General features: G+C 32.5%; 1 protein-coding gene and 1 pseudogene across 1 annotated transcript; both read right to left on the bottom strand.

The window, feature by feature from the left end:
- Window positions 1-56: 56 nt before the first annotated feature.
- On the bottom strand, window positions 57-14,399 carry LOC107946294 (dynamin-related protein 1C). Its single transcript, XM_016880552.2, has 16 exons — window positions 14,078-14,399; window positions 13,929-13,992; window positions 13,466-13,570; window positions 12,317-12,418; window positions 11,324-11,374; window positions 11,157-11,218; window positions 5,830-5,920; window positions 5,659-5,723; window positions 5,118-5,312; window positions 4,876-4,995; window positions 4,710-4,780; window positions 4,020-4,245; window positions 2,787-2,837; window positions 2,080-2,353; window positions 1,646-1,785; window positions 57-318 (listed from the first exon to the last, which is right to left on the bottom strand). The coding sequence occupies exons 1-16, from the start codon at window positions 14,207-14,209 to the stop codon at window positions 193-195; spliced, it is 1,875 nt and encodes a 624-aa protein (XP_016736041.1). The 5' UTR covers window positions 14,210-14,399; the 3' UTR covers window positions 57-192.
- Window positions 14,400-20,075: 5,676 nt separating this feature from the next.
- LOC107946293 (microtubule-associated protein 70-4-like) lies at window positions 20,076-25,564 on the bottom strand (annotated as a pseudogene).

Genomic DNA, 25,564 nt, shown 5'->3' with positions numbered 1-25,564 from the left:
AACACTAATCAATTTACAACTAAGCAAATGGTGAATTTTTCTAAATATTTCTAATTGAAAAACTATTCTTTTATCAGATTCAAATCAATCTTCATTATCATTCAAATGAAGCAGAGCAGTTTGCTATGATTTAGAAATTAGACCAAAAAGAAAAAGAAAATCTATGGGAATAATAGAGAGAAGAAAAGGGGATCACTTCCAACAGACAGCATCAATGTCATCTCTTGAGGATATGTAAAGCTCCAGACGTTTGGCAATCTGAATTCGCCTTTCCATCAGTTGAGGGTCTTCATCCAACATTGCACTCAGTCTTTCCTTCTGCACCTCCCACCATTTTTAGCATATCAACATCACACCAATACATACAAAATGGTAAACTTTATAGTAACCCATCAAAAATTATGAAATGTTTTAAGCGAGAAAATATGCAATCACAATACAAGCATGAATAGTCAAATCTAACAACTCAAAGGATCTTTCAAATATAATTTTAAAATATTTTAACCAAACTGTTCTCAACACATATTCATTTCTAACACTCGCACCTAAATTCAAGTAACATAGCTATTAGTTCACCCACCATTTTTTTAAGTTAGATCTTTTATATAAAGACAAATTTTTTATGTGATAATTTTTGAGGTTCAACCTTATTCTCTAGAAATCAATGCAATCTAAATGGATAAATTAATCTAGCTATTACGTCTCCTTAATCTATTTAAAGCTTTTTCATATATTTAAATGACCATATCCTTGTACCCAGGGAAAAATAAACGGTCTAAATAACATTGAAACTAACTTGGTTTCTCTCAGGGTGAGCGTTCAATCAAATTGAGTGAATTTTTTTTGAGTTAATCAAGTTGACGAGTCTTATTTTATCATCTTAACTCGATTTGAATTTTTTTAAATCAAGTGAAATTGTTTGAGTTAAATTAAAAATTAAACATGTTAAATTAAAATCATGTTACAATATAACTAATTTCACGTCATATCACATAAATTTGAAATCATATATATTTGAAAACTTTTTCAAAAAAATAATAAAAAAACACTTTACCATGAGTCCATGACCTTAATTAACTTATTTAGATCTCAAAATTATTATTTTAGAAAATTTTTAAAATTTTAATTTTTCTTTATATATTCTTTAGAAAATTTTAAAAAATTAAAACATATAATTTTTGGAATTTTTATAAATATTTTTAATTTTAAAAATTATTTTAATTATTTTAAAAAATTTTGGTTGAGACTTGAGAGAAACCAATTTGCTCATTTTCAAAATTGACAGGGACCAAAGAAGTATTTACACCAATCTATTATTCGAATTATAAAATTCAACTCGAAACTCGAATAACTCGAAATATATATATTTTATATCAAATTAAATTTTACTCACCTTAGATTTTTCAATAAAATACTCCAATTTAAACAACATAAAAGTTGAATCCAGACCCCACATATAACTAGTATACTCTTAAATTCAAATTTGTGGAATGTTACTTGAATTTAGGTATAAAATTTTGTAGATTTTTTCACATATTTAAAAGATGGTTGGAGTATCATATTCAAATATGTCAGACACTAATACCTCTTAAAACAAAGTTGGTCCAACATAGCTGAAAGTGTAATATATTTTAAAATCATTTACCTCTCTACTTCCGACTTGGGCATAAAAGTTGGTCAGCAGTGACCTCTTGGCCTCCTTGACTTGGCAATAAACCACCGCCTTCGGTATAGTATTCCTCAATGTATCACAAACCATGGCTATATAAGCATTAACATTTGATCCTGTACCAAGAAACAGAATTTAAGTCAGCAATTCAACATCTTAAGGAGAAACCATCACCACTAAAATGGACTGATACTGTTAGAATCAAGGAATTTCGATAATTCCAAGAATGGCTTGAATTTAGGAACTATAACTTGACACAGGCATGCTCGACATTTTCCAAGTTTTTAATTGTATTTGGAAGGTCATATCCTGTTGAAATATTTCTTCTAAATTAAGTGTTAAAGGATCGTAGATCACCATGTATGTCAATTTGAGCTAAAAAAAAGATCAAAAGATAAAAGTTCATATACCAATCCTTCTGAGATAACTTTCATTTAAACGGTCACCAGTGTGGCCAGATTGGTTTGGATTCTTGGCTGGTTCTGCATTTTTTTTCTTGTCAGATGGGTTTAGGTTCTTCTCTGGTTCAGCATTAAGCTTTCGGAAAAAATCGGCTGTCAAGTAACTGGACTCCATCTCCACTAGCCGTAAAACTGTCTTACGGCTTTCATCACGGAATTTTTCCAAAGATTCATTTGCAGCAGTAGCTATGTCAGTTTGAAGCGATGGAAATCGCTTCAATTCCTGCATTTGAATTGAAGTTGCATGTTATCTACAGTAATCCAATAAGTAGTTAGAATCATTTCAGAAAGAAACTTTAGAAATCATCTTTCTATTTTTATTGAAAGGAAGCAGTAGATTGTCATTGTAGCTGAGTTCATTTTTATTGTCCTCGTTATCTAGATCCTTTTCTTTCAACTCAAGAAAAATGTCATAATTAGAAGAATTACTTGTGTGTTCATTAAGGTAAAATCTTTTGTTTAACCTCGGATGATAACCCTACACTAATCCGCTATAACATGAAGTGAACGAGATGCGAGATCTCTTGTAAATTCAACAGCTTGCGGCGACTTCAAAGTATATGGCAAAAAATATATATACATGCCTGTGGGATTAAGTTCTACTACTTTCACACTGACAGCACAAAACAAGAAATACTGCAGTAAGAATTGTCTACCTGTGTTTCAGCTATCGACTTCCTTACAAGTTCTTTCAATACATAGTGCACCTAAAGATGAAAACACATGGCATTCAACAGTCAGAATAAGAGTCATATAGGAATTTCACTTTTAGCAAACTTAAAAAAGAATCAGTAGAAATTGATAATAAAAAGTAGCAACATACTAATAGAAACAAAGGCTCAAATGACCCTCTTATGAGAGCTAGACTTGTGAGGACCAATCCTATACTATAAGAAAGAGAAATTTGGGAGAAAACGAGTTTGTTGAGAAAGAGGACGAAAGAGAATGTTTTAGAGAGAAAAAAAAAAGAATCATATTTATACTTGCTAAAATCCTAAAGACAGGGAATTATCACAAAGCATGATATCATTAGGTCCTAATAATGGGCATTATTACAAGATGCAATACTTACTCATAAATTATCTCTACCAACCATTAGTCAATAAATTATTACTAAAATATTTGTAACAAGCCTCAATCAACATAATTACTTCCAAAAACTTTTTACCAAATACTAGTCTTCATCCCTTGATTTCCACATCCACAAATAGCATGCGTCAAGAGTTCTTATAAATCTTCCTGGTGGTCTACATGACAAACCAACACCATACAATGTGATCCTAAATAGGTCCCCTTATTCAAGTTTAGTACTCTTTTCAAGAAGCTATACCATTTCAAATAGGAGGGAGAGGGGAAAAAAAGCTTAGAAACACAAACCTCAATATTTGAAAACCCTTTACTATAAATCTACCTTCATAGAGGATGCCAAAGCATAAGCTCTCTCATGTCTAAGAGGTTTTGGCCTTTTCCCCCCTTGGAAGTTCTCTGACGGATATAGTTTTATTCTTTTTTTAATATCTACAGTAATAATAATAAGTTCAACCTGTGGTTTCCTTTGCCATCCCTAGAGAGAAAGTAAGAACAAGTAGATAATACCATTGTAGTTTCAGTAACTACTTATTTCCTTCAAGTTTCTCTAGCACCTTGTGGGCAACTAGAAACACATATGATTGAACTTTTGAAGATTCCAAGGGAAAATAACTCACAAATGCTCACCGTTTACCCCTATAAAGGAATCACTTGACTATTTTAGGAGAACCAAATGTAATAACAATGTGTCTGTTTGAGCGTGTTTATTCGATGTAAAAGTAATTTCTGTTTGCATCTATCATAAGTTCATAACTCTGAATTGAAAGTTATCCCAGCTACAACAAAAGTAAGAACATTACAGCATCCACGGAGGCTTCAGCTGGCCCTTTGAAATAGCTGATAGCACCATCAATCAGCCTTCTGTATCCTTGTTCTGGAGCAATCAAATGTGGCTGATAGCCATCAGCCTCTGTGACAACTTTTTGGACATTTTTTAATGAAAGATAACGATCAAAGGGTAGTTTCTTCAAAGCAGCCGGCAATTGGTTGTCAAAAACTCCAAATATCCGATCCCCACCAGGTCGCCTGAACCAATTACTTAATGTTGTTAGAATTATACTACAGGAACCGGCACGGCTAACCACATTAATAGAAAATATACTTCATAAGATAAGACAGTAATGTCATAGAACTTTTTAAGTATGTTAATTTTTATAGTTGACTGTCTCTAAGAGTAGGAGATACTCCATACGAGAGCCAAACAGACAACACAGACTAGTAACCGTACTGGAAAGGCTTTCTAATTCCTAAGTATAGCCGATAGTCATAGGTCAGAACTGAAGCTTTATTTGATTGCATGATATGTTTCCTTAATTGCAAGTCTTATAATCACTAGACACATCCCAATATGGGAATGTTCTAAGGAATTACGCCTCATTCTCATTACTTAGTAAGGGTGTAAACTGGAAAAAAATAAATCAACACAGAACTAGTATAGAAGTTTCAATGCTGAGTAGTAAAAAGCTAAAAATTATGTACTTTACCCTTACCCTCCATCCAGGTGCTCCTTGAAGACACGGTCAAATGCACGACAGAGTTCTAAAATCATGTATAACTGGGCCTGTACATACATTTAATATAACTAAAGTGAACTAGACTGAGGAAGTATCCCATTCAAACTAAGCAAGCCGGTTCTGAAAGATCTAAACTGTTTACCCCTCCATCAGTTGCAATAGGCCTGCCAATACGGTCCAACTCTGCATTGAGCTCATCAATGGTCTTATTTATCAAAGCAATGATGCTTGGTATGCGCTGCCTGATAACAAGCTCTAAATGCTGAAATAGAAGAGTATAAAAACAATAAAGATAAGGACTCATTTAGAGAGATGTACAAAGCTTTTGTGAGTTATTAATATTAAAATTAATTCAAATAAATAAAATAAAAAGTTGAAAAGGACCTCAGACAATAGTTTTGCAAGATACTCTGATCCCATCCTACTTGCTAAGTGCCCATAATCAGGGCTTGTTTCAAAATATTCACGCTCTTTTCGACGAGCAAGAATCATATCAACATTCTTATTTATGTCAGCTTGAGAACGATTGACAATTCCAACCCAAGGCTGTTGAAGCCTGTATGCCCTTCCTTCGAGAACCTGAAAGACTTATATCGAGTAATTATAATGTTTATGGGTTTAACATCTACATGGGAGTTTTTCTAACTGATGTTACATCTTAATATCATGATGCACCAATGCCACAACCATACACAAGTATATACTACATCCAAAAGAAAAATAAAATGAAAGAAATAGTTCCAAGAGGAATGTCTTAGAAAATAAGAAGAGATGGCATAAACCATGGACTTAGGTGGTAATAATGTTCCATGCCATTGAGGATGATTTTGTCTAAACTGCTATGTAGATATAACATTTGCAGTAGATATTATGCATGCTTTCTATGATCGAGGAACTGATGCGTTATGTATGATTAAATACATACGTCCACGGCATTTGTTCCCTTATCCATAAGATCAAGTTTCGTTAGCACACCAAAAGTTCGTTCACCTGAAAATATTATGAAAAAATGTAAATCTCCTCGCTCATTGGGCAATTCCTATTGAATAGCAATGCTTCAGAAGAGTATACATGCATAAAGCTAATTTTTAGAAACCTGACGGATCAACGTCTCTTGCAAGCTTTATGGCATCTGAAGTGGCAATGTCTTGATTAGCAGGAGAAATGGCCAATATGATGCAGTTCGGCTACAAAAGTGAAAATTTCGAACAGAAACTTAGTAAAGAAACATATTAATGAAGGTGCAAGAGATGTTATATTTGGGCCAAAAGACAATCTAAAGTTAAAATAATTAAAATAATAAAAGTAAATGGAAAAGAACATGTTGTCATCTCTTCCATTTTAAGTCTCTCCATCGAAACTCCATACATTTTAAGCCTTCAAGCTTGGTTCTTGCTATTTCCTTTGCATGTAAGTGTATTTCACATCCATTTTTCATGAATTTTACGTTTTTGAGATTATTGTAATGATATTTAATTAGTTTAGGGACTAATTTATAATATTATTAAAGTTTTAAAAATTCACCATTGTTGTTTTTTAAGCTTTCTTAATGTTTATGCGATAGATTTGAACTATTTTGTAAAGTAAATTTGTATAGTTTTGAGTTTAGGAATTAAATAGATAAAATGTGAAATTGGAAAGATTTTATTGAATTTTTTTTCATAATTTAAGGGTTGTTTATATAGGGTTGAATGCTTGGCAAAAACGACTATATGAGGTAATTGTGAAAATTGGCTTGTTTTAAAATATAGGGATTAAATCGAATAAAGTGTAAAAATTTGGGGCAATTATTATAAAAAAATATAAATAAAAAGGAATATGTACTAAATTTAATAATATATGAAGTTGAAGCTAATAAAATAAAATAAACTATTTTATAGATGAAGATCAAGTTGATAACTGAGGAAAAGAGAAAGTTGTTGATTAGTCCTTAAACTTTTACTAACTCTGTAGTTTAGCCCTAATAAGCTCATATGGTTTTATAAGATTAATTTGCAATATTATATTGAATTTTGAGTTGTGAGATGTTAAATATATCTTTATATGTTGGAATTGTTACAAACTGATAGACAAATAAATTGAAAAAAAATGTCATACGATTACTTGTATTGAGCCCTGACAAATATAGGATAGGATACAATTGGCATGCCAATAGGTTATATTGCGTGCGGTACGGGGTTGACTTGCAATGAAATGATGACTTTTGATTTGTTACTTGCCACTGAATATACCGATGTCCAGCTTTTGTTATGGACTATCATGTTATATTTACAGTGATTCTGGTATGTTTTTGGGGGCAGATATAAAGCCTACGGGCTTGGCATTGGGTGCCCAGATGTGTTTTTGGTTGGCTTGGCTCATTTGAGCATTCTGGTGTGTTTGTATTCGAATCTATTTATATCGTTCATCAGGCAGCTTTCCAATGGTTATATGACTTGTTATTAAATCTTATAAGTGTTTACATGGTCTTCTGAATGTATATCGTGACTTGATATTGAATAATCTCATGTGATTAAACATATTTTGCAACTTGTATATGTACGTGTATAAACTCACCTGTTGAGTGACTATGATTGACAAGATTTATTATTTTTTAATCTTGTTAATGAAATAACTATGTTCATACGGCAAGTTTTATTGTTTCAACCGTTGAACTTACTAAGCTCTATTGAAGCTTACTCGTGTAATTTTTCATGTTCCTTGTAGATAAATTTTTGTAGAGTCGGGCGATAGGATCGACTTGAAGATCATACTATCTAGATAGATTTTGGTAGATTTTGATACGTTTATTTTGGGTTATATGTTATGTAATAGGTGTATTTTTTTTATATATTTTGAATATTTACTACATGTGTTACATATGAGATTATGCAAAGATACTTAAGATTAGTATTAGCTTGCTTGTGCATATGCCTTTAATCTTGGTGATTATGTTCATATAAAGTTGTTTTGGTCATTTGATATAAACCTTGTATAAGTGTTTGAATAATTATATGAATGGATGTGAATACATAAGAAGAAATGGTAAGTTTGACATTAGTTTTATGTATGAACTTATGAATTTGAATGCAAATTAGTTTGATGTGACATGTGAATTAAGGTTGATAATTGAATTGTGATTTCAATGATGATACATTGGTTAGACACTTAGGTTGAATGTTTTGACATGTTTTAGGCTTGTTTAAATGTGTCTTTAAAGTATGGAAATTGTTAATTTTGATTTGGTTTAGTACTAAGTTTAAGATAAAGTTTGCCTTGTTTTGGAAGCTTTTTAAGGTGCAAACGGCCTGGGGCACGGGCTGTCACACAACCGTGTGTCACATATGACCGTGTGTCACATATGACCGTGTGCCTCATTAATTTTAGGAGTAGGATTTTTCACACTGTCGCAATTAGTTACATGGTCTGAGCAAACAAACGCATGAGGTAGCCACACGGCCATGTCCCTAAGCCACATGGTCTGGGTTCTGTCACATGATTGTATGATCTTTATTTACAAAATTTTTAAAATTTTTCAAGTTTTTCTATTTTGATTCAAATTAGTCCTTGGTTGTTTTCAAACTATTTTTAGCGTCATGTAAGCTCGATTTTAGGCCCCTAAATGTATTTATGCTATGAATAATATTTAGTTTTGATTATTGATATTTAAATTAATATATGAATGGTTTAATGATGTTAAATGTTTCAATTGTGTTGTAATGCTCCGTAACCCTAATCTGACAATAGAGATGAGTTTGGGGTGTTACAGGATTCATCTTGTTTCCTATGCTTATTAGGACTTCTATACGCCACTCTCATCTTTTCCATCACTTTTCTTTTCTTTGTTTTTCTATTTCTTTCCTAAATCTAATATTTGAATTTACTTAATTCCAAGTCTTGTTTCAATTAAGAGGGCATTCTCCTATCTTCTCTTATAGAAAATCATCCAAAAATAAGAGTTCTTTTGCTTTTCTTGTTGTTTGAAATCTTTTGTTACAAAACAGTTTGCTTTTGGCTTAATTTTTCATTCTACTAAATTGTTTTGTTATTTTTGTTTCAATATGCTTAGAGGCTTCTTAAGAGTTCAAGAACCATTTATTCTCTTCCGAGAAACCTTGTTCTACTCATTCTTGGACTTTTTTGGGCTGCTCCTACCTTTCTTTGTTGTTGGGTTTCTTTTTTCATTTGTTTTCATTCAAGTTCTAATTGGTTTTGTTTATTTTATTTAAATCTCAATTTGACAACTTTTTATTCATCAATGATGACCCAAATTACTTCAAATACTAGGTTTTTCATTGTTCTTGGTTGTCCGAACTTTCCCTTTAATCTTTCTTGTGATTTCATTCAGTTTTAGTCTTTATTCTTCAAATATGTTCTAATAGTTTGTTTTCACTTAATTGACAGTCGGATTTCGTTTGAAATTCATCAAGAACAAGTGTTTCCTTAATCGACTTGGATTCCTTCAAGAGCTTTAATTCTTAATTCGGTCTCCCTATTCTTTTGTTACTTGATTTTTGTTGCTCTCTTCCAATTCTGACTTGGATTGTTTGCGTTTCAAGTTGAGTTGAATTCCAAATGTTTTTCTGTTCGTCTAGAGTCTTAGGCCAATCTATGACTAGAACAATTTTGCAATCCTATTACGCACGAGTCCCTCTCATTCCTTCATTTCACTTATTACCAATTGAGTTAAGATCAGATGTTGAACATGGTATCTAAACAAGTTTTGTAATGTTGTTCTTCCTGCCTAATCCTATTTAAGGTACACGGCCTCTGGTGTGGTTGTTGGTATAAAGACCTAGGTTTTGTAATGTTGTTCTTCCCGCCTAATCGTATATAAGGTACACGACCCCTAGTGTGGTTGTTCACATGTAGGCAATATGAGCTATAAATGAGGAATGTTATGTAATTCTCTTAAGTATTAGGTTTCATGTAGTCGTATATTATAGTTGTGCCTCTTCTATTTCCAATTGGATTGAGGTTGGATGCTTAACAATGCCTAAACGTGAGAAAACCGTAAATTGTACCACTTCATTAAGTTTGAGGTTTTTCATAATCTTATTATATTTTGGTGATGCCAATTTGTTTCAATTATTAGTATTGGTACTATAAATGGGGAGAAGTACTAAGCGGTATCAACCAACGTTTATGGACTATCTATCTATTCTCAATTTGGTTTTAGATAGGATGATTAACAAGCTTGTTATCATCTTAATTCATTTTAGAAGAGCCAGCCTTGGTTGGCACCATGCTAGGAACTTTAAAGACACTTTAAACAAAATTGAAAAATTTTAAGGATAGCAACTAAGGAGGTAAACTTGTGATTATAATCGATCGCTCTTAGTCAGCAATGGCTCCTATTACCTATAGATAAAACAAAACAGAGAAATTTTATGGCGTGAAAACATAGTAATCCTAGAATATCATAATAATGGCCATATTCTCTGTAAGGATGAGTTATTTAGCGAAGTGGCACCTACTAGACCCGAAGATTGAATGATATAGAAGTTCCATCACTGCTTCATGGTAGAGAGACATATCACACGTTGACCATTTTATTAAGGTTAAATCACATTTTGAGGTTTGAATTTGGTAATTTTTCTCACATTGGGGCTTGAAAATTTTTTGGGTCCAAGTTAGGCCTTGAACTTAATAATTGTTCCCACATAGGGGTCTGAACTTTTTTTGGTCAAGTTAGACCTTGAATTTGGCAAATGTTCCCACATTGGGACTTGAATTTTTTTTTGGTCCAATTTGGTCCTTGAAAATCCTAAAGTTTAGGACCCAATATGAGAACAATTGTCAAGTTCAGGGCTTAACTTGAACTTCCCAATGTAGAAACAATTGTCAAGTTCTGGACTTAAATTAAAAAAAAATTCAGACACCAATATAAAAAAATTACCAAATTTAAGCCCCAAATAATAATTTAACCCTTTATTAATGAAAATTCTTGGTTAAACAATGTCTGTGAAATGTGGAAGCCTAAACCAGTCTAATAATCATCTATTGTATAGTTGTGCATCTATTCGTAATTGAAATGTACCAGTTTAATCTATCCTGAATCAAATGGTTACAAAAAGTTCTGTGTCTATCCATCTTTTCATTGTGCATATGTTTAATTAAACATAGCAGGTTAATCTATCCATCTTATCATTGTGAATGTACTCCTGATTAGGACATAGCAGTTTAATCCATCCTGGATTAATATTGGTCAAATTCTGTGTCTATCTATCTTTTCTTTGTGTGTTAAATAATCATCGTTTTCTCTCAAATTGGGATAAATAATGAACTACAATGGTCACTTGTTTCCCAGACTTACAGGTTCGTACTTTTGATTGAGTTCATCTTTCTTGTTCATTGTAAGAATATCGTATATCCGAGCCAAATACATCTAGCATTGAAAAGACTATGTCACCCTTCAAGATATCAGAAAGTCAAGTAACTCACCTTTTCAACGTAAGTACGCACCATGTTTTCAATATCTTCGACTATAGTCTCCGACTGTCCTTCTGCAAAAACCATAGACACATCCTTCACGATTAATGATTCTGTGTTGCGTGCTTAGAGGGAGATCAAATCTTAGTTTGTTAAAAAATAAAAACTATTGTTATTACCTACAGCAACTTTTGTCAACCCAGGAAGATCTATAAGTGTTAAGTTGACAACTGCCAAATAAAACCAAATACATTATAGTCATAGAAATCGAACCAGTAAACACCTTAAAAGGCTTAACCAAAGACGTAATGAACAACCAAAAGGACATCAAGACTTTACCACGGGGGACTTAAGAAAACAAGAACTAAAAGAATAAACATAGGAACAACATCTCATGAAAGACCAAATCATAATGCAACAATACACACTGTCACACAGTTAAAATGAAACAGTGGCAAAGCCATATACAAGTTCCAGGCAAAGAGGTACTACCAAGAGGTGCAGAACACCCACCATTACCGGGTCTCCTTCAAAGAAACTCCTGATGGAAGTACTTGGTATGAGTTTTGACGCAATGCACTTTTATCTGTTAACAGGTAATGATTCTCATGACTTGATCAAACTCAAAGTGTATGACGAGCTACAATCGATGAAGAGAAATTACATTTATGATTTAGACAAGCTGTTTTATTCTCTATTTCATGTATATATTTAGAGAGGAAAACATCCAGTTATATTTGGCCCTTAAAACTTGAAAACCTGGGGTACTTGTCCACAATCTTACTTTCCTCAGAGGAACAACAAAGGAATGAGCAAACAACTGATTGAGCAATATTTAACGAGAGAGAGAGAGAGAGAGAGAGAGAGAAGGGTATCACAAATGGGATGGAGAGAGTAGAATCATAATTTCCACAAATGTGTTCAGTTCCTGTATAATTGTAAACAAAAAAAGTTCACCCATGTTCCATTTTTCGATGACTAAATCATCAAAGTTGATAATGGAACAATCTTATAATAAGAGCACAATTTAGTGTGCTGAGTAGAATGATCCACTACAATATATGCTCAAGTTGATAATGGAAGTAGATATGCATTATTATATCTGGTTATCTGATAAAAGAAAAGAAAAACTTCGTTCATTGTATAGTTAAGAGGGTGGTATAAATGCAGACCATTTGGAGAATATATGCTCAAGTGAATTGGAATATTAGAGATTTGCTTTGTCTTCCCAGTTATTCGATCTGTTTCATCTGCAATCTCCTTACGAACAGCAACTGCATAAACAGTATTCTCATTACTTATTAATAATAAAATCACCTGAATTTTGATAAAACAAGAACATGAAAAGAAATGAGTAATGGAAAAACAAAATCTGACCAAGTATGGGGCAGCAATCATTTTTAAAGTAAACAATCATTATACGGATATATGGAGAAGATAACTTAAGGAACTAGAAACTGGAAACAATAATGTTGGTGAGGAGATGAAAGAAAACAGTTTCATCTTGGAGGAAATTGTTCAAGCTTATTCCTCTGCAGTCTGAATTTACCATTACACAGCTACTTGCATGGTTGTTCGAGGCTTATTAAGTGCTTTGTGCATGGGATGACCATCAATCTCTGATCATTAACCAAAATAGGATAGAACGTAAAGGTGCCTTGCGTAATAAAGTCGGAGTTACCAACGCAACACTTGTCATCAAACCTAACATTTATGAAACGCAATATGGTTTACGCTGGTAGACTTTATAGAAGATTCCGAATTAATGTCACTCCTTCGGAGCTACAACTGCAGAGCCTCTTACAAGAATGCCATGATTGTTTCTTCTACTCAACTGAAAAATTCTTTTTATAAATTATACCTCCATCATGGAATGGAAGGATTTTTTTTTTCTCTTTTCTTTTTATCAAATAACTGGATATCTAGTTATCTACTTCCTGGGCAAGCACCGTTACTTCAAAAAGTGATGGAAAAAGAATCTGTCTATAGTAACATAATGCAATACTTGACATATACAATGCATCTGAAGATTAATCCAGAAGAACACGAACCTCAAACTCAGTCTATATCCTATAAATCACAGGATAGAAATCTGTCCCAGCATAAAACAACTGTTGCACTTCTGTATCAAAGAAGTCCTATTATTCGGTCTCATCTGGTACCTATAAACTTATCCCATCCCCAGAAAGAAGTTAATGAATTTCATGCATGGATCACCCAAGAAAGCAACATAAACACCAAAAAGTAAGTTAATAATTTCGAGAAGACGGATAGATAACAAATTCAAAAGTTTAAATGATCGAGCACCATGATGGAAATACCGAAATCAGTGAATCTCTTCTTTGGTGCATGAAGAAACTCTGCATATTCAGTCCCAGATTCTGTCTTATGAAGTTGCAACACCAATGGCCTCCGAGTAACAATGCCTTAGAGAGCAAGAAAAAGAAGTTAGATTCTGAAAGGAGTACGTTCTTTATCATAACCAACTTCGCATAGTATATGGGTGGATGTCATTTTTAATCATAAATCACAGCATAAGCATGATTTGAAATCTAGAATGGAGATCGTGGCGGATCCGTTCCAATTTAGTCATGATCCATAACACCTTTCAAATGATATATTTAGCTAAACTAATAAGTGATAAAACTGCATTATAATTGTTTACTTAAAAAAAAAAGATCTTTTAAGTACCAAGAACCAACATTTAAGTGTTCTACTTTTCCTTTTAAAAAAAATTCTATTATTAAAATTCCAAATTCCAGGAAAAGAAATAAAAAAAATTACCAGATCCACGAGGCAAGAAATCTCTCCCTACAACACTCTCCAAAACCGAAGATTTCCCAGAACTCTGATTTTCCATTAAAAAAAAAAAGACATTTGTGTAAAAACAAAACGTGAATAAATAAATAAATGGATTGAAAAGGAATTTTGACCTGGCCACCAACAACAGCAACAGAAGGGAGAATTTCCCAGAGAGACATTCCTTGGCCACCATGATCGCCAAGGAGGGTGCAGGCTCTTTGGATCTTGTTTATCAACCCAATCAAGCTCGTCATCGTCGCCATTTTTTACCCAAATAATAGAGGGATTTGGATTGGAGAAGACAATGTGGGATCGAAATGGATGCTCCTACGTCGATTACAAAATTTGGAAATGGAAATTTTGATTCAGAGAGAGAGAGAGAGAAAGGACGATAATAAACGGCAAAACGATTTTTAACGAAAGTGACGTTTTGCATGGCTGACTATTTATATTTATCTGTGCTTTGTTTTTTTCTCAACTTTATATGTGCTCTGGCCAAAAAAAATAAAGAAAAAACTTTAAATGTGCCCGTGTTTGGATATTTAACTATTAAACCCTGCTATGTATGTTAATCATTTATAAAATTATTTCTAATTTAGTAACATATCTTTTTTTGTAAATTATAACACTACACCATAAGCTTTTATGTCATAATTACTATATAAATAGTTACAGTAAAAATGAAATTATTAATTAAATATGAAAAAAATTATTATTTAGGAAAATATCATTGCAACAAGAAACTAAAAATTTATCAATAAATTTGCTTTAAAAAATTTAATATAACTATTTATAACCCCCTCTCAATACGCGAATGTCCAAACCCACCAACTCCTGCATCGATAATAATATTAATGCCAACCGAACTAAAATTCAATTGATTAATATTATTTTATTTTAAACCATGCATGAATTTAAGTAAATTACTCAAGTTCAATCAATAAAATTAAACTTAATTACAATTTCTAAAAGTTCAAACTCAAAGCCAAATTTAATTCAAGGAGTAAAAAACCCTCAAATTTTTTCAAGAAAAATAATTAAGTCCCTCCTTCTTTTTTGCACTCAATTGAGCACGTGAACTTTCAAAAAACATCAAAAAGGCCCTCAAACTTCTTCAGAAAAAGCAATTAAGCCCTTACTTTTTTTTCACTCAATTGGGTACTTGAACTCTCAAAATGCATCAAAAAGACCCTCAAAATTTTTCAAAAAAGTAATTAAGCCCCTACTCTTATTAAAAATTAGAAAAGAATTATAATAAATAATAAATTTTAGAAAATTATTAAATTTTAATAAAAATATAAAAAATAGAATTTTTTTATAAAATCATAAAAAATTGTAAATTTTATAAAAAATCATAAAAAATTTAACAACCCCTAGTTTTTTCAATAAAGTTATCATGTGTCGCAACACAACGTAACATGTGACGAAAAAAGATCAAAAAAATAATAATCGATAAAAGTTATGGAAATATTATAAAATGTTTCTTTTGGTATGATAATTTTTATAAAAAATATTTACAAAATTTATATTTCTTTACATTTTGTATAATTTTCTTACGACTTTATAAAATTTTATAATTTTTTTATATTTCTATATATTTTATATATTTTTTTAATTTTTAATAAAAGAAGGGGCTTAATTACTTTTTTTTTTAAAGTTTGAGGGTCTTTTTGATGCATTTTGAAAGTTTAAATACCCAATTGAGTGTAAAAAAAGTAGGGGCTTAATTGCTTTTGGTGAAAAGGTTTGAGGGCCTTTTATGCATTTTGAAAGTTCAAGTACCCAACTGAGTGCAAAAAAAAAAGACTTAATTACTTTTTTTTGAAAAAAATTGAAGGCTTTTTGCACCATTAAACCATTAAAATTTTAAACGAATTAAAAGCATCTATATTCATATTATACTTAGAAAAACATATTATTCTCTTCTTACCATTTGCTTCTTTAAAGCTGGCCTCGAATAAGTGAATTGTTTTATATTCGTATCTATATTTTAGAATAGACAATATAAGTCGTTTTTCAATTTTCGACCAACACAATCTTTTTCACTATTCTCGAATTGCGATTGGCTTAGAATGTGGGCACTAACTCACGAACCAATTATCACAACGAAAATTTTATTTATACTTAGTGGGAATATCAATAACTCTCAAGGGCTAGAAATAAAAAAACAAAACTCTATCAAAAGGGCTAGGTTGAAAATAAATCTCATTGAATTTTGATTGAGTGCCGACACTTAGTATGGTGTATGGTGTTTTTCAACCTAGCCAATGATTTCTATTTATATAGAGAAATACAAGAGTGTTACTTGAATAAGGTGAAGCAAAATAATCTTTTAATAGAAAGTACACCTATCCCTTATTGGTATAGGCTACGAGCAACACCAACCCTAGTTCGTGGCACCCTTATTTTGGAAACTAGGGTTGTCGCTCATCATGCTACTAAATAAGCTTATGGGTCTAACTTGTGCATTTGATAAAATTATGTGTTATTTGAGCTTTTAGCCAACTCATATAATTTAACCAACTGAACAAATAATTTTTATTTCTTAAAATATTATTTATTTAATTAAAATAAATTTAAGTAATTTATCTAATTAAATTATTTTCTTAACTTAATTTTAATTTCGTTAAAGTTATGACAACTTTACTGTATTAAAATTTATGAGTTAAAAATTTTAATTATCTTATTCACTAAAACTGTAATGACTTATTAATTTAATTTCTACTTCAAACTTCAATTATTTAATTACAATTAATTAAATAATAATTCAAAGAAATTAATTTAATCTAAGGCATTTCTTAATCATAGCGAGAAAGCTCATTTACTACAGATAGTGATACATGTAACCTATTTCTTTGATTTGTCGTTTTCATTAATTCATCTCATCAGCTCAAATGCAAAGCATCAAGGCTGTACCGAGCTAACAGAAGGACCGATTGGACATATATAATTAGAGCTCAAATAATTTGAAATTAAGTTTTGACTCTTTGTCTATTAATTACAATATTATTTAGCCATGAAGTTATTCCACTAAAGTAACATGATTGTCATATATATGTTACCCTATTATATACTATTATGAAAGCTACTTTTCAAGTGTTCGTCCAATGACCTTGTCATATATGTGTTACCCTCGTAGGATATTCTTAATCTCTTTGAGTTAAATTTGTTCACACAATATGATCTTATTTTATCTATGGTAATCATTACATCTTCCTTCATGAAAAAGTCAATTAATAATAAATAGTAATTAAATCATCTGTCTTGACAAATGACCAATGACCACGTTGCTTTTCCATCTATCATGTAATTTCATTGAGAGGATATCATTTATCCTATATTGGACTATGAATTCGACTATTGTAAGTGAAACCATGCCATGTAAAAGTTGTATACCCAACGTACCAGCTTTCAGCTTTATTACCGATTGAATTCTAGTTTTCAATACATCAAAGTATATGAGTCACACACACACAATTCGTCACTTACTCAGGATTGAGGTAACTCACATTATGAACAAATCTAGAATTTATTTTAGTTGGATCTTATCTGATGTATTGTCACTTCAAACAATCACATATATGTCTCTATCTTCTAGGAGTTGTTTTCTTCAATACTCAAGACAATGTATCTCTTTAATTAGACTTGATAAACAATATAACAGTCTTTTAATTGATTTGCTCAATTCCAATTAGAGAATGAACCATTTAGATTACCTACTAATATAAGTTGTCTTCTCGCATTATGAGCAAACCGTATAATATATCTTAATATTTGTTAAATATTAGGTAATTAGTGAGTCAATATTTACCTATACATTTTGCTTTGCATGCAAAAACAGTTGAAAATAAATACAAATGATATTAATGTAAATGAGGAAATTTTATTAAATTAATTTGTTTGAACAATTACAAATACATATGACGGAAAACTATACTAAGAACACTAGATTTCAACAAAACGTGTGACTATTCACGTGCTTGAATGATGTCTAAAGATCTTAAAAATTTTAGAAATGAAGTGTTATTAGTTAGTATTGTTTGGGCTAATAGCTGTAGGGCCATCCGGGTTGCAAAATTTAGCCAACCAGATGGAGGGCAAACTATTTTAATAAATGTGATTTTGTTAAAATGACATCCGGACCACGTTAAGATTATTTTGAAGTGTTTTGAATTTTCAAAAGTTCATTTAATATATTTATCATGTATAAACATCTATGAAATAATTCAATATGATTTTAAAATGTGTTGAAAGCCAAGATAGTTTTCATTAATCTGTTTAATGATGAATTTAGTATTAAAAAAAATTCTATAAGAGCAAAGAAAATATTATCATGACATCACTTATTTGTGTCCATCGCTAAACTAGGTAAGGCGTTACAATTTGCTTGCAAAAAATGAAAAATTAGCAACAAAACCTTCCAATACTCCAATAGTTCCCCTTTACGAAAAAAATGATGGTGATCCCTTATCGTGAAATATTCTGGGAGATAGTTGAGAGATTAAATTATCTCACTCTTACTCGATCCGACATTGCATTTGCAGTTACTATTGTTACCTAATTCATGTTTACACCTACAATCAATCATCGATCAACTTTAGGGCAGAATCTATATGAGCTATTGGACCTGGCATATTGTACAACAGTTATAGGCATACTTACATTGAGTGTTTTGAAGATGTTGATATAGCTACATCCAAGATTGATAGGAGGCTTACTATCGGTTACTATGTTTTTGTTGGTAGAAACTTAGTATCAGCAAGAAGTAAAAACGAAATATTGTCTCTTGATCTAGTGCAAAATCTGAGTGCAAGGCTATAACACAACCTACATGTGAAATCATATGGATACATCATCTTTTAACTGAAATTGAAGTAGAGCATTTATTATAAATTTCTAAACTCTAGTACGATAATAAAGTCACGTTTCATATTGTTTTAAATCCAATCTATGATGGTTAATTACCATTTCATCAGTAAAGATCTTTGAAAGTTTAATCTTCACTAGTTACGTGAAGACAAAAGAACTTGTTGATTTGTTCCGATAATGTGTTTGGTTAGCTGTAATAACTAACCGATTCACGCATTTTCTTATGGCATGGTTTTGTTCATGGGATTAGTATTAAATGTAATATCACATTTCAAGCCTTTGAATAATCATTTCACCCTTTCACAAAATAGACAAAAAAAAATATTTTTCAAAACACGCTTCAACATTTTATTAATTTTCGAATCATATCTCAGCAAAACTTGAATTTAGTAACATGTGTAGGATTTCTCATATTTGTTAAATAGATCCTCTTAATGCGATTTTAAAGGCAGGAGAGAGAGAGTTTTTGGTTTTGGCTAAGGTAGCAAATTAAAGATGACGAGGTGGGTGAATGTTTATTGGATTATTCTTCTAGTAGTTTAGATGTTGATTTAGAAAAAAGATTAATTGAAAAATCGAGAGAACGAAAAATTGTTATAAGAATGGCCTCTTGAAAAACAACGAATGTCGGTCCTCGATGACTATGGTGGCGGACAATGGCAGATATGGTGGCTGACTGTTGAATTATGGAAGGACGTTTCTAGGGTTGTTTTATATTCGTTTTCTTAGGGAAAAAAGAAAAGATTTTAAAGTAATATTATATATTAAAATAAGTATGAAAATATTTTAAAAACTTTAAATTAATGTTATATGAAATATTACATATTTTAAATTATTTTCAATATGATTTTGTATAAAATTTGGAAATATTTATAATTTCGTATTTAATTTATATAATTAAATAATAATGTTATTAACAAAATATCATTTATGTAGTTTAAGGGTAATGATGCCATTTTAACTTTATTACTTACATATTCCTTGATATCATTCATTCAAACCAAACAATGTAATCATATTTTTAGTACCCAAACTATGTGATCCATCCCTACTCTGGGTGTATAACAAACTGAGCATAATTAATAAGGAGCCTATGGGAGTGTGTTAGCTACATATAACTGTAAATAGTTGTTAACAAAATGACAGCAAATTTAGAGGCAAATTTGTAAGAACCAATCAGGATTGATTTCGTTTATTTCTTTCCTTGTAATCTTATTTGTAGCTGTATAAACTCCTTGTAAATAAAAAAGATAACACAACTTTCTCTCTAAGTCTCTTTTGTTTCTTACAACTATTATTAATGAATAACAGAAGCCACACAAGATCTGATATGGTTACAATAATATTAACAAACTCAAAAGACAAATCACACTAACTGCATCTTACAAATATGAACTTCAAAAATAGAAGGAAAAATAAAAGGATGGGGGATGAGTTGAGAGCTACCTATACAACCGCACAAACACTGGCAACTCGGAAGCCTGACAAAAGGTTAGCCCACAGTCAATAGTTCCTTTTTATCTGTTTTGTTTTCGCTCATCTCTACACATAGCAATACGCAATCTATGTCAGAACTCGAAAGCATACCGATTTCTTCTCTTTGCTGATTTTGGTGAACGCAGGTTCATCAGTATGCAGGTTATAATTTTATACTCACTCACCAAAGGAGAGGTAAAAGAAATATTAAAATTATATAAATATAATAAAACAAAGGACCCTGGAGAGTGGAGATCCTATGCAAATTTACTCCTCTGGCTTCCGGAATTAAAATTTGTTGTCATTGAGTGCTGCGTGTTAACCCACTCCGAGATGCATTTCTGCATAAATTTCAGAACTTGTTAACTGAAATCAACAAAAAGTAAACTATCTCTGTAACCAATGAAAATGAATTGAACTATATTCTTAAGCTTTAATTAGAAAGTTTTCTTTAGAATGATTATGTACAATGATTGGTAAAATCTATAGAATGTCTTGCTCTACGCGTACTCCTCCACTCTAAACTGCAGTGAACAAACATAAGATAGACAAACCAAGGACTAAATCAATTCATGCTTTCTGACTAGGAAGTTTTCTTTAAAATAATTACGTAACAATCCCCAGTAAAATCTATATAAAAATCTTGCAATGCATAGATGAGAAGGCAAATCAACAATCAACTTGAATCATACTTACTACAATAGTACAATTTTATACTGTAGATTAATTTGTATTTTGCAAATACATACATACATACATACATACATACATACATGTTTGTACTGGCACATACTGAAGCAAAAAATGACTCATGTATCTTATAGCTTTCCCAACTTCACTACATCTCCCCCTTATCCCTTTTGCCAAGGGCAGAAAAGGAAAATCAAAGGAAGGTTGATAAAGCATGTAGATATGCTCCATACTTCAAAATTTTTTTTAAAAGCCATTAATCTGATGTGCTAGATGACAGTTTATGCTATCACTTTGATTTGGTCCTGAGCAAGTAGCAGAATGGGCATGGGCCAACAAGGTCACAAGTACACTATCTTCTACTAAGGGTTCATGGATGGGATAGTAATTTTGTCTGCTAGAAACTTATTTCATGTTATCACATGTAAATTTAGAGTTACCATAATACTACAAAAATTTCAAAAAAGTATGAACTTTGAAATTTGAGGCAAAAGCAAAATGCAAAGATATGCAGGGTAGAACAGATCAGTGACAATAAAATCTAAACAGTATAAAACAAAAGCACCTTCCAGAAAGCAGCTGAGCAGCAGATCCCTTGGAGTTACCAAACCGCGTGGCCCTATTCTCATGTTCTTTCTCCACACGCATGGCAGAAACCTCTTTCTCCATGGCAGCCACTTCTCTTCTCATCTTTTTAGCCTCAACTTCCATTGCCTTAGTCAATGTTTCTACCTTCTTAGCAAGCATCTGAAAAATACTAGGATTACTAGAGCATTTATCCAGAATGATAAAACAAAATGACATCAACTTGAAAGTACAAAGTATCAACTTCAATTGCATCATCCTTATCCTTGAGGCTTTGATCTTTCTCGTGACCTGCTTTCCTCAAAGCTATGACCTCTTTCTGCAGCAAATCATACAATACTCCTGGAACATTATCCTCTTTGTCAACGGGCCGGAAATCATCAGGAATTGCAGTACTTGGTGCTTCACCCTCCTTGGTTCCTTCAGAAGGCTGGTTGAATGAAATATTTGAGCCTGACCCATTAAAAAGCGTTTTAGCTCTGTCTAATGATCTTGTGCCTCCATCAAATGACTTTGATGTTCCTTTAGCGTGCTTCAATACTGTACTAGAAGACAAAGAGGATCTCAGTTGAAAGCTCGGAGATCTCTTGGGTAAAAACCCATTGGATGCAAGTTTTGAGAAGCTATCAGCTCCACCAAGAGACTGACGCCTAGAAGGCCCATTGCTCATGCTTCTTCCATCTGACGTACTGCGACTAACACTATTAGAAGATCCTCTCAAGCTCTCTTCTAGAACTCTAAGACGCAATTGATATTTCTCCTGGAAAATAAATAAATATGGTTCTTATTTCAAAAGCAGCAGTATCAACATAGAGAATAGAATACTAGTTGTCACAATCAGATTATTACTTTCAACTGAGCTTCAGATTTTGCCGTACGCTCAGTTATAGCAAGCTTGTCCCGAAGTTGCTGCATTTCTCCCTGGAAGAAATAAAGTCCACAATGAGTAGAAAGTATTAATTCAAGTGACTCAAGAGGAGAAATGATTTACAAGAACCTGCAAGAATCTTCGTTCTTCCAGCCATTGTTTTACAGGCATCACTTTGTCATTAGAATCTTTCCACTCATTTGCTACAACTGTGGCAACCCTATTAGCAGTTACTTTTGCACGTGCTAGCTCTCAATCAAGAGTTTTTCTTTCCTCCTAAGGAACAGAGAAACATTCATTTCAGAAGAGCTTTAAGATTATATCAGCAAAAAAGAATTCGGGCAAACTTGGACACTAAAATGCTGGGCACATTACATTCATCTCCTGAACTTTCCGCTGGTAATCCCTAACAGCGTTTGCAGCAGCACCGCCAGCAAGAACAGCCTCTTCCAGCTCCCTTACCGTTTGTGTAAGCTTCTCAACCTCCGCAACCTTTTGGCGATGCATTTTGTCCAAAATTTTGTTCTCTTCCTACCATATACAAGTTATGGATATGTGAGTTTCTTCATATATAGTTTACAGATTATGCAAAAAAATATTTGCCTCAACTCCTGATGCACATTAAAAAAGGATACGCCAAGAATGATTGGAATACCTGGCAAATTTCTATCTGCTTCATCAACTCCTGATTTTTGTTTTGGAGGTCATCCACCATGGATGCTTTGGCCAACGCAACTTGTACAGTCCTTTCAGCTTCAAGTAAAGCTGCTTCTTTTGATTTAGTTAGACGATCAAGGGCCTTGTTATCATCTTGAAGCTTTGCAATCTGCAAAGAGAACCAAAAAAAAAAACTAATCAGTAAGAAGATGTCCATCGAATATAAGGTATAAACAGTCTCTAATTCTCTTAATGTGACAGAACCAATAGTTCAAAAGCTCAAGAAATACCTCTTGCCGAGCAAGCTTCAGCTCAGCTTCCAAGGGTGCAAGAATGGCTTCAATTGGAGGCATATCATCATCCTTTTGAGCGGCATGAACCCTTCGCAAAGTGGCCTCAGCTGCAAACTGAGCAGCCATGGATGCCTTCTTCTCATCATTTATTTTCTTGATTTCAAGGTTCTGCAAAACATGTTTATTAACTAAACATAGCAACACAACAACTAAAAATCATAACAATAGAATAAACCTTCAAGGAATACCTTGCTTTCAAGAAGAGATTCTGTCAATTTAAGCTTCTCCTCCATTCTTGAGAGCTCATCAGTGAGCTATGATGCAAAAGGAAAATAAAAAGTCAGAATCCATCTCAATCATAAAAAAAATTGTCACAAGAACTCCAAATCAACATAAAATCACATTTCATACAGGTCCAACACTGCAACAGTCATGAGTTAATTTTATATATTGAATGGCTACAAAAGGTTCATAAACTAAGATGCAAGAGCATTGGCAAGTTTAGAAGAGCCCATATTACATAAAAGCACAACTTTTCCTCACAAGATTAGCGAGTGATTGTATATACAAATATAGTAAGAAATAAAACAAAGAGGGCAGTTAACCATCAAAACAATCATGACACGGAATACTACTATTAACCCCATTAGATAATTAAGCATATGAATATAGAAAGATAATGGAGGAAGAACATCTAATCTAATAGAAAAACTATGATGAGACAAGTTCTAGATTACAGGTAGACATGAAATCTTGTGACAGCTTTAACAATGACAAGCCAACAAGTTTAACGGACAGGACCCAACCAACCGAACAAATGCAAAGCATTGAAATTAATTTGCCATAATCTACAATTTATAATAAACACATACAGATGCTACAAGGCAACCTGAAAATGAAATTGGATAAAGCACAAAAAAAAGATTCATTCTGTTAGATGAGACAGCCCATCACTGAACTTTAAAAAGTTACCAAGCAACAAGTAATAATGATGAAAATTCCACCCAACATGACTCTGACATAACAGTTACATCTATATTATATTTAACCAAATTATATCCCGAAGGTCAGGAAACCAACATTCCAACCATCAGAGGGAACATAGTTTCACTATCAGCAATGATGATGCAGGCAGAAATAGCAATTTATAAATTTACAGGATCTACTCTTCGGATACAAACAGCTCCAACTTCCATCAATTTATTTTTCTTTTAACAGTACCATCTCTAAACTTCAAACGAAACGTACCTCTTCACCAAAAATCAAACATTATTAATGCGGAGGAAAAAGAAACAGTGGAGTTCAACTAAGGTCAGACATAAATCAACAAAATATTAGCAAATTACAGAACTCTCAAAATAAATTACTACTTCAACAACCGGTATTGCTAGAGTGTATTAACCATCAGTTAAATTAATTTCTAAAATAAATTAAAACCCAATTTTTTCAAAATAAAATAATAGTTTTAATCAACCTCTTCAACAGCCTTTTCTCTTTGTCTTTCAGACATCCTCAATGCCTTAATTTCTGCTTGTGCTTCTCCCAGTTCTCTATCTTTATCTGTAACCCAATCCAACAAAATAAATAAATAAAATACAGTTAACTTTAATCTAAAAAGTAGCTACATTGGACCAATCAAGGCAGAAAAACAACTGGATCGACCCACATTCCTAACCTCTAACTTCATTCTCCAGCCGGTTAAGCTCAACTTTCACCGGATCCGACCCGTGAAGCAACGTAATGAACTCATTATCCGCATCGAAGCTAGGTCTAACAACTTTCCTCCTCGACGAACCTTTCCCTCCACTCTCCTTGAACGAAGCCGACACCGCCAACGGCGGAGCTACTACCGCCGTGGTCAAAGACATCCTCACCGGCGAATCACTCCTCCCATTGCTCCCTATCTCCGCTGCTTCGCCGGAAATCTCCGCCATCTCCGATCCAAATCCTTCCTCTCACCACTTCTTCAAGCACAAAATGCAAACGGAAGAAAAAGAAAACGACTCTATCCAAAGAGAGAGATTTGCTTTACATCTAAAACTTGAAGTGGATCCAAATGCTAATGTTTCAAAATCAGTTGAAATACAGCTGTTGAACAGATTTTCGGATATAGAAAAAAAATCAAGAGAGAGAGAGAGAGAGAGAACAATGATACTTTATTATTATTATCTTTCTCGCAC

This window comes from Gossypium hirsutum, chromosome D12 (assembly GCF_007990345.1).
Source record: "Gossypium hirsutum isolate 1008001.06 chromosome D12, Gossypium_hirsutum_v2.1, whole genome shotgun sequence".
Taxonomy (NCBI): domain Eukaryota; kingdom Viridiplantae; phylum Streptophyta; class Magnoliopsida; order Malvales; family Malvaceae; genus Gossypium; species Gossypium hirsutum.
Note: the sequence above shows the minus strand (reverse complement) of the source record. Positions and strands in the feature narration are given on the sequence as shown.